General features: G+C 41.9%; 1 protein-coding gene across 4 annotated transcripts in view; it reads left to right on the forward strand.

The window, feature by feature from the left end:
• The first annotated feature begins 26 nt into the window (after positions 1-26).
• ninl (ninein-like) overlaps positions 27-17317 on the forward strand; it is a 31982-nt gene continuing 14691 nt past the window's right edge. For 2 of the 4 annotated variants that reach the window (XM_062059392.1, XM_062059395.1), the window contains exons 1-14: positions 27-325; positions 2481-2677; positions 2763-2859; positions 6151-6353; positions 8400-8466; positions 8596-8723; positions 10780-10947; positions 11021-11157; positions 11231-11371; positions 13641-13815; positions 13889-13999; positions 15415-15501; positions 15609-15744; positions 16058-16123. In XM_062059392.1, coding sequence (XP_061915376.1) covers positions 2495-2677; positions 2763-2859; positions 6151-6353; positions 8400-8466; positions 8596-8723; positions 10780-10947; positions 11021-11157; positions 11231-11371; positions 13641-13815; positions 13889-13999; positions 15415-15501; positions 15609-15744; positions 16058-16123 — 1699 coding nt within the window. In that variant the 5' untranslated portion in view covers positions 27-325; positions 2481-2494. Of the gene's footprint in view, positions 326-2480; positions 2678-2762; positions 2860-3119; positions 3139-6150; positions 6354-8399; positions 8467-8595; positions 8724-10353; positions 10587-10779; positions 10948-11020; positions 11158-11230; positions 11372-13640; positions 13816-13888; positions 14000-15414; positions 15502-15608; positions 15745-16057; positions 16124-17317 lie in introns of those variants that run through there. The other 2 variants (XM_062059393.1, XM_062059394.1) reach the window with 2 other exon arrangements.

A 17317-nucleotide genomic window follows, 5' to 3' on the forward strand; every position in this document is an offset into this window, starting at 1 on the left:
GGGATCCACTCTTTTTTTGGGGGGGCTGGGGGACAATCACGATCCGTCTGCCGGTCTGTCGCGGTAATAACAGTCGGTGCGCTCTTTTAAAGGTCTCACTCGGACTCGGCGGAGCCACGGAGGACTATCCGCGGCCGCCATGGACGAAACGTGAACTTTAAATTTCGGGCGGGAAGCGGAGGAAGTCAACTTTATTTCGGCGAGAAGAGACTCGCGATGAACGAGCTAACCGCTAACTTGTCCTGTCCCGCTCCGAGTCGGCGTCTTTACCGGGACAGTCGATCCACGTTGGAGTGAAGACGCGACGAGAGGGGCAGAAAAACTGGTTTGTCTTCTTTTTATAAGTCTTTTTTTTGTGTCTTTTTATTGTCCCTACTGCGCGCGCATCGACGTTACCATGGAGATCATCAGCGCTCACAGACCCCTCACAGTTTATTATTAATCATTAATATATAGTGCTGGTTTGTTATCATGTTTATTATTATTAATCAGTGCTAGGTAATCATGGCTATTTTTGCAGTAGTTTGTTGTGATTGATAGTTTTTAATAATGGCAGATGATTTAATAAAAAGTGTAGTTTGCTGAGGGCATGTAGAATGGTTTGTTATGATCTGTAGGGTATTTTCCTGTGGTAGTTTTTTAATCAGTGCTATTTTATTTTGGTAGATTAATTACTTACGAAGCTTGTTCATTAGGATGGTTCATTTTGTCATATTGATAGTTGGGTTTTTTTGTGCGTAAAATGGATTTATAACAGTATAACAGACAGCAGGGGTGACCAAAGTGCGGCACGGGTGTCATTTGCGCCTCGCAGCTAATTTTTTAACAGCCCCTGCAATATTCTAAAAATAATAATAATTAAAAAATGCAATACAAGAGTAAACAGGTGAAATGTAACAAGAAAAAATTGCAACGTTGACTCTAATAACACAAAGCTGACATCTAGGCTATTTTTTTCTTTAAAACGGCTGTTGCTCCAAAAATATTAATGAATCTAAATGAATGTTGTTATGAATTATTATATATTTATTGAAGACCTATTGAAGGCTCCTATTACTTTACATCAAACATTTTTTAGGGGGAAATATTGCTTATTTTGTGTTTGCCATAAAAAACAAACTATGTTTTCTATTACAAAAAGGTAATAAATCAAACAAACAAAAAGTTATAAAAATGGATAGATTCAAAGTTTATCTAGAGATTTAAAGTAAAAAAAAAAAAAATAGGGACAAGCGGTAGAAAATGGATGGATGGATGGACTTATTTTTAATACTTTTGGATCACTCATAAATTGAGTGGATTTTTTTAATAAAATTTAATTGCTCTCAAAATGCAATAAAGAATCAGAATCAATGTTATGAATTATTGACCCATTTACAGTTAAGTTCCAATTACGTCACGTCTAATATTTCACTTTGACATTTTTTGGGGAAATATTGCATTTTTTACAGAAAAATATTTCTTGAACAAAAAGGGCATAAAACACTGACAAAAATATAAGATTATAAGTCAAAACGTTATATAGACGGATAGATCTGAAGTTGATCTAGAAATGTAAGTTATTAAAAAAAAGAACAATTATTATATGACTTATTTTTAAAGTTTTTATGACTGAGACCCTTCTGAGTGCCCGGAAGCAAAATTGAGGGGAGCCCGAGAGGTTAAAAAAATTGATATATCGAATCGGTTTTGAAAATGAAAAATATCAAAAAGGGCCCCCCGCATGCTTTGACTTTTCAGTAAGCATCCCTCAGTGTGAAAAGTTCGGACATAAATATATGTAGGGGTTTGAATCTTTGGGCACCTACTGATTCGATCTGACTCCTGGGGTGACGATTCGTTTCAAACCGATTCTCGCAATTTATGATTTGACATAATAATTATAATAAGACTTTTTTATAACAGGTTATATGTTAGAAAAGCTCCTTCTGATTGCATGGATTGGATATGGCCTAAAAACATGTTTAAAAATGGATTCTTATTAAAAAATATATATATATATATTTTTTTTTCATTGATTTTTCAAAATTCTGAATCGATTCAGAATCCGATTCGGATATGAATCGATTTTTTGTGCGCCCCTATTATATAGATGTACTATTTTTATTCCCATGAAAGAAATAAAGGCTCACATTGATGGTTGTTTTGTTTTAATCATGGTAGTTTTGTCATAATGCGTTTGGTATCGTAGTGTTTGCAGCTGGAAGTTTGTACTGTTGTTTTTGTGGGCTCTGTGCTGGGATAGGTTCATGCTTTGATGGTAGCTGTTTCTTTTTTAAATGTGTCTCACTCTATAAAGTAGGTGTTTTGTACTTTTGTAGTATATATGTATGTTGTTTTTGTGGTGGAGCAATAGAGGAGTGGAAAGCAAAGATTCGGAGCGTGTTTGACGGTAGATGACATCTGTTACGTAATAATCTCATGGCGGATCATCCCCCATAATCTCATGTCATCTCGCACACACTCACTGTGCGTGGCAGCGTGATGCTTGGGGATGGAGGAGGCGGAGCCAAACCACTACGTCGCCCAGCTGAAGGCGGAGTTTGACAGCTGCGACACAACGTCCAGGGGCTTCCTGGACCGGGAGGAAGTGACGGCGCTCTGCAGGAAGCTGCAGCTGGACGCTCACCTGCCGCTGCTGCTGGACTCGCTGCTGGGAGGCGGCGCCTACGCCCGGGTGAGCCTCGCCGACCCGGCACGCTGTCGCCCCTCCTAGTAGACGACAAAGAAGCGGTCACATGATCTGTGTTGTTGCCTCTCAGGTCAACTTTGAGGAGTTTAAAGACAACTTTGTGGACGTCTTGTCTCGCTCGCTGGACTTCAGCACATCAGACGACGACAGCAGCTGCCTGGAGCCAGGTGGGGGCGCGGCGGGGGGGACCCTGAATGTGTAGGGTCCTCTCCATACAACTTTTCCACTCCCGATACCGATATTAGAGCCACACGATATCAGCACAAATCATAGCACATACTTTCACCATTTTGTAGTGAGAAATGTAAGAAAAAATTTGATCGAGTGAAATGACTCAGAGAACAAAATTAGGCATGAAAAACTATAATAATAATAAGTGGATTGGTGCGGACACGTTTGTTCCTGGATACTTTCTAATATTCTTCTGCCTTGGAGACTTTGTATGTGTAAGTAATATACAACTATAAGTATTTGATACTTGTTTTTTATTGACAAATGTGCTGTTTTACACCGCTATATAGTTCGATGATTATTGCTTGTATCTCATTTGTGTGCTTAGCTGTTGTGTAGCTGCTAGCTCCAAGTAGCCTACAGCCTACCTAACATGTTTACCTTTTGTAAATTAATTTAGTAAAACAGAAGAAATTGCGTGGTTATTGGAGGACATTTAGATGTTAACTGGCGGTCCAGTTTTGCACAAGTAAACACTCTGCGGGACTGCTTGTATCGCACATGATATCACGCGCTAGTAAACACACAGCAGGACTGCTTGTATCGCACGTGGTATCACACACAAGTAAGCACGCTGCAGGTCTGCTTGTATCGCACGTGGTATCACACACAAGTAAACAAGTTGCAGGACTGCTTGTATTGCACATGATATCACACATAAGTAAACTCGCTGCAGGACTGCTTGTGTCACACATATCACACACAAGTAAACACGCTGCGGGACTGCTTGTATCGCACATGATATCACGCTCAAGTAAACAAATTGCATGACTGCTTGTATCGCACATGACATCACACACAAGTAAACACTCTGCTGGCCTGCTTGTATCGCACATGATATCAAACACAAGTAAACACGCTGCAGGACTGCTTGTATCTGACATTATATCACACATAAGTAAACACGCTGCGGGACTGCTTGTATCGCACATGATATCGCGCACAAGTAAACAAGTTGCAGGACTGCTTGTATCGCACATTATATCACACACAAATAAACACGCTGCGGGATTGCTTGTATCGCACATGATATCATGCACAAGTAAAGAAGTTGCAGGACTGCTTGTATCGCACATGATATCACACACAAGTAAACACGCTGCGGTACTGCTTGTAACGCGCATGATATCAAACAGATTCAACACGTTGCAGGACTTCTTGTGTCGCACATGATATCACGCACAAGTAAACAAGTCGCAGGACTGCTTGTATCGCACATTATATCGCACACAAGTAAACACGCTGCGGGACTGCTTGTATCGCACATGATATCACGCTCAAGTAAACAAGTTGCATGACTGCTTGTATCGCACATGACATCACACACAAGTAAACACTCTGCTGGCCTGCTTGTATCGCACATGATATCAAACACAAGTAAACACGCTGCAGGACTGCTTGTATCTGACATTATATCACACATAAGTAAACACGCTGCAGGACTGCTTGTATCGCACATGATATCGCGCACAAGCAAACAAGTTGCAGGACTGCTTGTATCGCACATTATATCACACACAAATAAACACGCTGCGGGATTGCTTGTATCGCACATGATATCATGCACAAGTAAACAAGTTGCAGGACTGCTTGTATCGCACATGATATCACACACAAGTAAACACGCTGCGGTGCTGCTTGTAACGCGCATGATATCAAACAGATTCAACACGCTGCAGGACTTCTTGTGTCGCACATGATATCACGCACAAGTAAACAAGTCGCAGGACTGCTTGTATCGCACATTATATCGCACACAAGTAAACACGCTGCGGGACTGCTTGTATCGCACATGATATCGCGCACAAGTAAACAGGTTGCAGGACTGCTTGTATCGCACATTATATCACACACAAATAAACACGCTGCGGGATTGCTTGTATCGCACATGATATCACGCACAAGTAAACAAGTTGCAGGACTGCTTGTATCGCACATGATATCACACACAAGTAAACACGCTGCGGTACTGCTTGTAACGCGCATGATATCAAACAGATTCAACACGCTACAGGACTTCTTGTGTCGCACATGATATCACGCACAAGTAAACAAGTCGCAGGACTGCTTGTATCACACATTATATCGCACACAAGTAAACACGCTGCAGGACTGCTTGTATCGCACATGATATCAGGCACAAGTAAACAAGTTGCAGGACTGCTTGTATCGCACATTATTTCACACAAAAGTAAACACGCTACGGGACTGCTTGTATCGCACATGATATCACACACAAGTAAACACGCTGCAGTACTGCTTGTATCGCGCATGATATCAAACAGATTTAACACGCTGCAGGACTTCTAGTGTCGCACATGATATCACGCACAAGTAAACAAGTTGCAGGACTGCTTGTATTGCACATGATATCACACATAAGTAAACTCGCTGCAGGACTGCTTGTATCACACGTGGTATCACACACAAGTAAACACGCTGCGGGACTGCCTGTATCACACATGATATCACACACAAGAAAACACGCTGCGAGACTGCTTGTATCGCACCGTATATCACGCACAAGTAAACAAATTGCAGGACTGCTTGTATTGCACATGATATCACGCACAAGTAAACAAGTTGCAGGACTGCTTGTATTGCACATGATATCACACATAAGTAAACTCGCTGCAGGACTGCTTGTATCACACGTGGTATCACACACAAGTAAACACGCTGCGGGACTGCCTGTATCACACATGATATCACACACAAGAAAACACGCTGCGAGACTGCTTGTATCGCACCATATATCACGCACAAGTAAACAAATTGCAGGACTGCTTGTATTGCACATGATATCACGCACAAGTAAACAAGTTGCAGGACTGCTTGTATCGCACATGATATCACACATAAGTAAACTCGCTGCAGGGCTGCTTGTATCGCACATGATATCACACACATTTAAACGCGCTGCAGGACTTCTTGTATCGCACATGATATCACGCACAAGTAAAGAAGTTGCATGACTGCTTGTATCGCACATGATATCACACACAAGTAAACACGCTGCTGGCCTGCTTGTATCACACATGATATCAAACACAAGTAAACACGCTGCAGGACTGCTTGTATCGGACATTTTACATGTAAGTCATCCGATACTTGTTTTTTTGCAGATATCGGACATATATTGACTATAGAATCAGCACACCCGTGCTAGCGTGTGCTAAGTAGCATTCGGCTGCGGACACGTTTGTTGACGGTGTGCGTCTTTTCAGTCGTCCCAGATGAAGTGAAGCCGAAGTTTGTGAAGGGCGAAAAACGTTACGGTCGACGCTCGCGGCCTGACGCCCAGCCCGATGTTGCGTTGAGGTGTCACTCGGACGACTCGCCGCCGCCCAACACCCGGACCACCGACACGTCACCATCAGGTGTCCGCAGGCCCAAAGTGCGCCGATCTACGTCTCTGGACAGCCTTGAGGTATGGAAACGAACATCGTCGTCATGGACGCCCACGACCAGCTGACCACACACACACACTCACACACGCACGCACGATGCTGCGTTCAAATACCTGGGAAGGGAAGGCAAGGAGTGGGGGGTGGTCGGGGCAGTCTTGGTAATGAGTTCAGGAAGTGGGATGGTGAGGAATGTGACTGCTGGCAGACTCTGGTGTAAGTCCAAGATGTCTCCCTGCCTCCTTCTACATTCCAGCTTACTGTTGAAATGCTGAAGTCACGTTGCAGATTTTTTTATTCCTCTTCTTACTTTGCAGCTCATTTTTGGAATTATCATTCATCCTGCTGGGACAACAAAGCTGTTCCCTTGAGGACCCTTGCCGGAGATGTCAATATTGTTGGGATCGCGTTGCACTTTGATCCCTTCTGGTCTTTTTGGCTCGCATGTGGTCCAAGATCATATTGGGAGCCTCCTTTTTACAGGGAAACGTCCTCCCAGATGATTTTATTCTAAGACTGTCTGAATAAAGAGAGGTGACTAGAATAGAAGATGAACAATTTATTCTACAAAACCAGTGAAGTTGGCACAGAATACAACGATTTGCAAATCCTTTTCAACTTATATTCAATTGAATAGACTGCAAAGACAAGATATTTAATGTTACAACAGAGAAACCTATTTTTTTCCCAAAAACAATTTGAAATGTGGACTTGTCAGACCACAGAACACTTTTACACTTTGCATCTAGTCCATCTTAGATGAGCTCGGGCCCAGCGAAGCCGGGGGCGTTTCTGGGTGTTGTTGATAAATGGCTTTCGCTTTGCATAGTAGAGTTTTAACTTGCACTTACAGATGTAGCGACAAACTGTAGTTACTGACAGTGGTTTTCTGAAGTGTTCCTGAGCCCTTGTGGTGATATCCTTTACACACTGATGTCGCTTTTTGATGCCTGAGGGATCAAATGTCCGTAATATCATCGCTGACGTGCAGTGATTTCTCCAGATTCTCTGAACATTTTGATGATATTACGGACAATAGATGGTGAAATCCCTAAATTTCTTGCAATAGCTCGTTGAGAAATGTTGTTCTTAAGCTGTTGGACAATTTGCTCATTTGTTGACAAAAGTGGTGACCCTCGTCCAATCCTTGTTTGTGAATGACTGAGCATTTCATGGAAGTTGCTTTTGTACCCAATCATGGCAGCCACCTGTTCCCAATTAGCCTGTTCACCTGTGGGATGTTCCAAACAAGTGTTTGATGAGCATTCCTCAACTTTCTCAGTCTTTTTTGCCACTTGTGCCATCTTTTTGGAAACATGTTGCAGGCATCAAATTCCAAATGAGCTAATATTTGCAAAAAATAACAAAGTTTTCCAGTTTGAACGTTAAATATCTTGTCTTTGCAGTCTATTCAATTGCATATAAGTTGAAAAGGATTTGCAAATCATTGTGTTTTGTTTTTATTTATGATTTACACAACGTGACACCGTCACTGGTTTTGGGGTTTGTATACAAAGGGGCAAGTACAATAGCTATACCAGCACTTGAGCCGTCTAAAGTCCGGAGCATTCTTTAAAATGGTCTCATTAAATGACGTGGCAGACCACATTAAATGTCAGGACGGACCACATCAAATGAAGTGGCAAGCCTGATCTGGTCCCCGGGCCTTGAGTTTGACACGTGGTTCAAGGCGTGTGTGTGTGTGTATTTTTGTCGGCAAGGACTGCACCCACATACACACACAGCTTGTAGTCAACACAATGCTGCACTTTCACATCCACCAAATAACTGTTTTAAAGTTAAAAACAACTTTAGTTTCAATACCTCGGGCCGTCTTTTTCCCACAAATGTCACAACTGCTGCTTTTTTATGTTAAGCTCTTCTGTGTCTCTCACACACACACGCACGCACGCACACACAGCCGCCATGTGACACGGCTGACCACCCTGATGTCAAAAGCAAACACGTCCTCACGGGGACACAAAGCGTCCGAACTGCAGTCTGTTATTCCAGCGTCTTCCCAAACCGGCGGATGAACACGGCGTGACTGATGTGTGTTTTCTCTGCAGAGCCTGAAGTCTGACGACGAGCCAGGAAGTCCCAAGGATGTCACCCGGACGTACTTTCAGTCTAAAGGTACACAGCCTCTAACCTCGCAAATGGACACACATTCCCACAGATACACAGCAGTGGCCCTAGAATAGAGCCTTGAGGAACAGCCGACATGGTTTACTTGCCAACATTCGTCTTGTGCCGCAACTTCAGGGCAGGAGGAGGAGCCGATAGCGCTGGCGGGCCAGGATTTGGACTTCCAGAATGTCCTGTGTGGCTCCACTCCCATGTCCTGCTCGACGCCTCTACGGCCCACTCCCCTGCAGGGGGCGCCGCTCAGGGTGAGACATTTACAATTTTTTTTTCAAATTTTGTTGTTGTTGTTTTTTAAATAAATTTCAACATTTACAAACAGTTGAAAATAATAATCAAAGTAAATACAAAAACAGTACAAAGCAGCGCCAGGGGGTTGTAAATTCAAAGTAACTAAAATAAAATACAAAATAGAATACAAATTATATATATAAAATTATATATATATATATATATATATATATATATATATATATATATATATATATATATATATATATATATATATATATATATATATATATATATAATAAACAAAGTGCAAAGCCATAGACTCACTCAATTTCAGTAAATAACTTAAATTTGGAACACAGCATCATCGTTTTCACAGCTTTTTGGTTGTTAGAGGTAGAGAGTGTTTTAATGTAGAGTTCTAAATCTTTTTTAACGGCACAAAAAACAGGTCGGGTATTGAGAAACTTACATTTATGAATATAAAACTTAGCCAATAGTATAATGAGGTTGCAAAGGTAAAATTCCTTTTCAATTTTTTTTCCATACAGTGTAAATAGACATTTACAAGCTTGTGAGGATCAACTTCCGAAGTTTGACTTCTGCATGGTTGGGCTAGTAAAATACTTAGCAAGCTAACAACTACCATGCAGTAAAAGCTAACATGCTAACAGTTAACATGCATCAAATGCCAAACTATACAACTCTAAAGCATATACTGTACCTGCAAAAATGTGCTTAAAAATGCTAACAGTCAGCATTCTAGCCAGATAGTATCAGTTGACAAAACATACCGGTATGTGTTTACCATGCATCAAGTACCAAACTATATGACTCTGAGGCATATTTCTGCAAAAATGTGCTTAAAAAGCTAACATTTAGCACAGTGGTCCCCAACCTTTTTGTAGCTGCGGACCGGTCAACGCTTGAAAATTTGTGACACGGACCGGGGGGGGGGAGGGTTCATTTTTATTTTTATTTTTTATTTTATATTTTTTTGTCATAAAGAAATACAATCATGTGTGCTTACGGACTGTATCCCTGCAGACTGTATTGATCTATATTGATATATAATGTATATATTGTGTTTTTTATGTTGATTTAATTTAAAAAAAAAAGTATTTATTTATTTATATATTTTTTAATTTCTTGTGCGGCCCGGTACCAATCGGTCCACGGACCGGTACTGGGCCGCGCCCCGGTGGTTGAGGACCACTGATTTAGGTTTAGCATGCTAACGGGTAACATACATTAAGTACCAAACTACAGTATCTGTGTTCTTGGAAACAATAATATGATAACTGTAGCGCAAAGTGCCAAAATACATGACTTTGGCGGTGTATACCTGCAAAAATAGCTCTTAAAAAACCTTGCATGCTAACACTACCAGGTTAGCATGCTTACATTATTATGTTAGCATGCTAGCAATTTACTGACATAATCTTATTACTAGCATTAAAGTGAGAATTACAGGATAACCAGGAACTTTTGGAACTGTTCAGGATGGTGAAATAATTTGAATCTGTTGAGATGTTTGGAAAAAGTGGACATTTGAAAAAAAAAAAAAGTTTATTTATTTAAAATGGGAAAAAATGTCCTGAAAATAATGGAATATTTTGAATATAAATGAGCTTGCTTTAAAACAAGCTGGTCCTGCCTCACCAAGGCCCCGCCCACTTCCAAGTCATCTGGCAAAGGAGCACCTGAAGGCTGCAGCTGCACTTGCCTGATCAGGTGGGCGGGGCTGGGCCATGAGCTGCAGGTGAACATGCGGCCGCTCCAACTAACACGCCACAGTGTTGTGCGCGTGTGGTCTGATGGCGGGCTGCGCGTTCCTAACGTGGGCCAGGACGGCCGGGACCAGATCCTCTTCGGCTCAGGTGACATTTTAGCGTCGTCACACAAAACGCCTCTCCTGCGTTTGGGCCTCTGGGCTCAGGTGACCTGCCGCCGTGCAACGCCCTTAATCTCCCACGTGGTGTTGCGGGGCGGGCTAATCCAGATTAAACCTGGCAACATCACAAGTATGCCTCTGGCGCTCGCTGATGCCGCCTCTGTTGCTTTGACATGCAGCCTCAGGCGGCGTTTGAGGAACGCTCCGCCGCGCCGTCCCTGCTGTCTGCGGCGCTCGGCCCCAGAGTGCTCAGCCGGCTGGACGACGGTTCGGGATGTACAAGCCCCGAGCGAGTGGTGGGCCTGTGGACGGAGGAGGGCATCAGGAACGGCCACGACATCCTGCAGGTCAGATCTTTGCGCTCTGACTGTAACTCGCTAACTGCTAGCAATCAAAGACCCCACTCTATCCCGCTTGCAGACGCTGGACTTCCCTCTGGATGAGCGTCTGATTCTGACCGAGCTGACGGTGGCGTTGGATAACGAGCTGCTGGTCAGCGGTAACGGCATCCATCAGGCGGCGCTCATCTCCTACAAGAATGAGATCCAGCACCTGCAGTGGGTTTCTCCTCCTTCACTGGTGGCGAAGGTGAGGACGGGAGATGACCAGCGGTGTATTTCTGCTCGGCAGGGGGGCGGCGGAGCAGGCGTGCAGGGAGCGGGACAAGGCCAAGGCCGACCTGGACCAGGCTGACCGCAGGAACCTGCAGCTGGTCCGGGAGGTGGACGACCGCCACGCCAGCATGGAGACACTCAACCAGAGCAGGATCAGGTGATCCACAATCTTCATGTACGACAACGCTGTGGTGTAGAAACAACAAACTTTCATGCTGAGAATAGTGGCGCTGACCAGTAGGGGTATCCCAGTCTGATATTGATATCAGGAAAAAAAACAAGTATCGGATTATATCGCTTTGCAGGTAAAATGTGATATCATGTGCGATACAAGCAGTCCTACATGTTTACTTGTGCAAAGCTGGACAACCAAGTAGTAAGGGTGCACAAATAATCAATTAACTTCTGAATTGCAATTCTTATTTATCACGATTTTAAATCGAGTAATATTTTGTATATATATATGTGTGTGTAAATATATATATATATATATGTGTGTAAATATATATATATATGTATGTATATATATATATATATATATATATATATATATATATATATATATATATATATATGTGTAAATATATATATATATTTACACACATATATATATATGTAATATATAATGTGTGTATACTGTATATATGTGTGTATATAAATATATATATATATATATACACATATATATATATATACACATATTTATATATATACAGGTGTATATATACATATACACATATATACAGTATATACATATATATATTACATATATATTTAAATATTTATGTAATATATGTGTATATATATATATATATATATATATATATATATATATATATATATATATATATATATATACATATATATAAATACAAGTTTTTGTTTTTTTTGGTCTATACTCCCAACATTTGCTTTAAAAAGCTAACATGCTAACAGTTAGCATGCTAGCCAGATCGCGTCAGGTGACAAAAAGGTTCTTTTGCCGCACACTTGCAAACATCAAATAACAAAATATATGACTCAGAAGTGTTTATCTGTGAAATTAGCTAAAAAAAAAAGTTAACGTGCTAACAGTTAACATGCGTCCAGTACCAAACTTTATGACTCTGCAAAAGCTTAATGAAAAAAGCTAACAGTTATCATGCTAACAGGTAAAATACATCAAGTACCAAACTACAGTATAAAAAAAAGTTATTTTACAAGAATTAATTTTTAGAAAGAAGTATTTAGGCCATCTCCATGCAACCAGAATGAGCTGTTCTGACCTGTAATCTGTTTTGAAAATGTTTTACTATACCAAATAATACATTGCCTGTATCGGTTTGAATCGAAAATTGCAATTGGATTGAATCCTTCGGTGCTCAAAGATTCACATCCCTACCCGTTAATAAATGTTTTACAATAAGCACACAATTGATTTTATTTTTTGAAAGTCATTTACAAAAGGTAAACATGCCAGGCTATAGGCTATCAGCTACACAACACCTAAGCTCACAAAAGCACACAAGCTAGACATACGTAATAGTTGTATCAAATAATTATAGTTGCATATTACTTACACATACAATGTCTCTAAGGCAAAAGCGTGTTAGACAGTATCCAGTAACAAACGTGTCCGCATCAGCTTGACTTCATGTCCGGTTCAAACACTGATGACATCTATTAAACAGACGAGAAGCAAGGAATCATGCAGAGACAGAGTTAAATTTTGCTCAATTGAGGAAAGACGTTTTTTGGGCTGTACTCTAGTTACAGATCCAAACTACGCTCTAAAGTCCAGCCCACGTGCTTCCTCTATTTATTTGGGAGGTCCATGGTTACATCACTGAAGCTGCTGCTGAAGGAGGTGGGGTAATCAGCAGCCCCAGACACAATATATGATTATACAAAAATGCAAATGTGCTGACAGTCGTGATATCACCCTGTCTCTGCTTTGTCTGCGTGACGATGGTGTTCAGCCTTGGCAGTCAGCAGGCCGTTCCTGGACACAGACACTGATACGAGACGACTTCCAATCTTTGGATTTGCAAGTCGTCACTTTGCACAGATAGAGAAGTACTACTTCAACACAATTGATAATAACTATAGCAACGGCCCTTAAGCATAAGAGTTGTGTGATAATTTATACATAATTATTCTGACACTTAATGAATTATTGTGACCAATAGATGTCGCCAAAAAAAACAAATTAGCACTCCACTTTAAAGTTCATCACTAGGTTATTGTTTTTCATACCTACTTTGTTCTGAGTCATTTCACTTGATTAAACCTTTTCTAATATTTTACACTACAAAATAAAAGTACGTACTAAATTCGTGCTGATATTGTATCGGAGTATTATCAACAATCAAAGTTTCAATGTCGTATGGGAGGTGAGAGAGTTGTATGCGATCACCCCGACTAACGAGCTGCTCTGTGATTGGCAGAGACCTGGAGCAGGACTTCCGTGATAGGCTGGCGGCACTACGGAGTCAGGCGGAGCAGGAGAGCGACGCCCTGCTGCAGCAGCTGGAGCGAGAGCACGGCGTGCTGCGCGAAGAGCTGCGTCTACTGAAGGCGCAGGAGGCGGGGCTACAGGAGGAACGCAACAGTGTCGCCCAGGTGCGTTGGTTGCTCGCTCACCGGCCCCCTCCCGCAGCGCTTTGCGTGACGACGCGCTCTCGTCGCGTTTCAGGAGAACCGGCGTCTGGAGGAGGAGCTCGCTGATGTCAAGAGGAGACTGACAGAAGCTGAACGCTCAGCAGAGGGCCTGCAGAGAGACATGGAGGAGCTGCTTCACGACAAGGTAACACCACAGTCGTGTAAAAAGAGAGTTTGGCCAACTTTGTTTCAGACCAGCTCCTAAATGATTGGTCACGTGACGACAGGACGCCATGTTTGCTTCTAACTTTGAGCTGGCCACAGCTGGAGCTATGCGTACACTGTACTTCCTCATTCGACATCTCGTTTAATTGAAGTTATTAGTTGAGTTATTTTGTTGTGTAAACATGAATATCCATACAGTTGACATACTGTTGTTTTTGTTTTTTATTTATTTTTATTTTCATGATGACAAACATACAAGCAAATCAACAGTCAATTAGATTGTACATATATATATTTTTATATATAAATATAGATATTTTGACATAGATGTGTATATATAAATATATACGTTGATATAAATGTGTATATATATATATATATTTATGTAAAACAGTTTATATACTGTATGTGCAAAACAGTTATATATTTACAGTTTTATACTTTATATATAATTTATTTATTACTAGTACATGTTTTTTTGCCATGTAAAATAAAGTACAACATATTTAAATACATTTATATATGTATTGTATACTTACAGGTACTATATTTGTATATAAATACATGTATATATTTGTATAAAATAAATTGTAATATATATTTGTATAAAAATATATATATTTTTACCTGAATATATAAATAAATATATTTTACATAAATATATATTATTTTTACATAATTATGTTAATATACATTTTTATATTTATATATATTTTTATATATAGAAGTTATGTATTAATAGCAATAGCAATTAATAGTTAATAGCATAATTGTTATGTTAATAGACTGTTAATAGCGCAGTGATTAAAACAATTAATTAGAGGCGGCCACCACAGTTAACAAACTTCACAAAAAGTCACAATTTCTCCTCGATTGTTGGTCCAAAGCTAATGAGGATTTTGGCAAAAAGACGGTAATACGTTTTTTGGTCATTCTGTGTATTTTGTTACATTTATTAGATGGCCAGCTGGTCTCTAAACACTGCAGGAATGTATACAGCGGCAAAATTATATTTTGACGAAATAAAGCATGTTTTTTGTAAGTTTATGAGCTGGAGTATATTTAAAACTCTATTTAGACGCATAATATTGTTTTATTTTGTCAAAAAAACTAAACTGGGCACAGCTGCACCCGTCCTTTGTAGCAAACATGGTGCCTGTTGTTTAGTTGGCCATGCTTTCTATATACGACCAGCTGCTGCCATCTTGTGGCTCCTCGGGGGACTGTCCCTGACAAATGTGGCCCTCTGTGTGAACGTGTGCCGGTGTCAGGTGGCCGGTCTCCCTGTCGCCTATTAAGGATTGATGAGGAGCTTCCTGCTGGTCCACTGATGAAGGAGACTTGTAATTCCAACATGCGCCTTGACAGCCACTCTCTTTCGGGTTTGATTGACAGTTTGGCAGCTTGGACACCGCCGGCGGAGGTTTGAACCCAGAGGAGCGACTGTGTGCAGTCGTCAAGGAGTACGAGCAGCGCTGCAGAGTAAGACCTCCTCCTTGCACTGTGTCTTATTTTCCGGCCATCAGGTCGCGTCGCCTTCAAGTTCTGTGTCCGTGACGACAACCGAAACGTGGTTCTGACCCGCTTAGGAGCTGCAGGACAAAAACGACGAGCTGAGTGCCGAACTGGAGCTGCTGAACGGTCAGAGGGTTGAGAGGAAGTCAAGACGCCCCTCCGCCGCGCTGAGCTGGACCGGACCACGCTGTGCTAGCGAGTCGGACTCTGGTGAGGTCACTTCCTGTCCCCTCCACTCGTCCTCAGCCTCTGTGTGGCGTACCACAGTCCTGACAGCAGGCGGCACCACAGCTTGCTGTGCGCCATTTCCAGGGTCACGTGACACTGATGTGACACCGGTGTCACACCTAGAAAGGTTGTCTTTAAGTCCAACAAAGAAACCGGATTACTGGTTCTCGCTGAGCCAGTTGGATAGGATGCACACAGACACACACACACACACACACAGTGTAGAGTTCATCATGTCTGTCAGTGAATGCCTTCAGGGACAACATTGATCAGGAATTTTCTGTCCTAACCCCAGACGACTCCGAGGTGAAGCGTCGATCATCTCCGCCCCTCCGGTCCAAAATGGAACCAGCTGATACAAGTGAGTTCTTATGAAACAGTGAAGCTTCTTTTCATGCTGACCAGAAAATCACTACTTGTTCAACTTTATTTTACTCTCATTTGCGAATAGGAATAGGTTGTGCGAGTAGAAAAAAAACACAAAAAGGAGCACAAATGCGTGTACAGATTTTAACCCTTTCATTTGCATTTTGCTCCTAAGAAAAAAATCCAAACTACAGTAAAATGTTCGCGCAGCAGTATACAAAGGGACAAGGGTTTAACGCGGAAGTGTCACTGATCACCTTGCACAGTGGGGGGCGGGGCTGGAGCCCCGGCCGCTCGCAGGCTCTCACACTTTAGTCTTCCAACACGGAAGAAACAATAGGCCCTTTTCTAGAACTTTTGGTTCCTGGGACCTTTAGTTCCTGTCGAAGTGTGTGCTTTGTGTTTCCACCGCATTTGACAGTTCAGGTAGTTTATATAAATCAGGCTGATGACGTATGGAGGAGCGGTTTACTGTATTTCTACACTAATACCATGTAAATAAACAGACATTATTAAGTCACAGTTCTTTGACTAAAAAGTAAGTAAATGAAATACAAAACAGGAATATACAAAACGATATGATTTGACTTGGAGAAGGCATTCGACCGTGTCCCTCGGGAAGTCCTGTGGGGAGTGCTCAGAGAGTAAGGGGTATCGGACTGTCTGATTGTGGCGGTCCGCTCCCTGTATGATCAGTGTCAGAGCTTGGTCCGCATTGCCAGCAGTAAGTCGGACACGTTTCCAGTGAGGGTTGGACTCCGCCGAGGCTGCCCTTTGTCACCGATTCTGTTCATAACTTTTATGGACAGAATTTCTAGGCGCAGTCAAGGCGTTGAGGGGATCCGGTTTGATGGCTGCAGGATTAGGTCTCTGCTTTTTGCAGCTGATGTGGTCCTGATGGCTTCATCTGGCCAGGATGTTCAGCTCTCACTGGATCGGTTCGCAGTTGAGTGTGAAGCGACTGGGATGAGAATCAGCATCTCCAAGTCCGAGTCCATGGTTCTCGCCCGGAAAAGGGTGGAGTGCCATCTCCGGGTTGCGGAGGAGACCCTGCCCCAAGTGGAGGAGTTCAAGTACCTCGGAGTCTTGTTCACGAGTGAGGGAAGAGTGGATCGTGGGATCGACAGGCGGATCGGTGCGGCGTCTTCAGTAATGCGGACGCTGTATCGATCCGTTGTGGTGAAGAAGG

Source organism: Entelurus aequoreus, linkage group LG09, assembly GCF_033978785.1.
Source record: "Entelurus aequoreus isolate RoL-2023_Sb linkage group LG09, RoL_Eaeq_v1.1, whole genome shotgun sequence".
Taxonomy (NCBI): Eukaryota; Metazoa; Chordata; class Actinopteri; order Syngnathiformes; family Syngnathidae; genus Entelurus; species Entelurus aequoreus.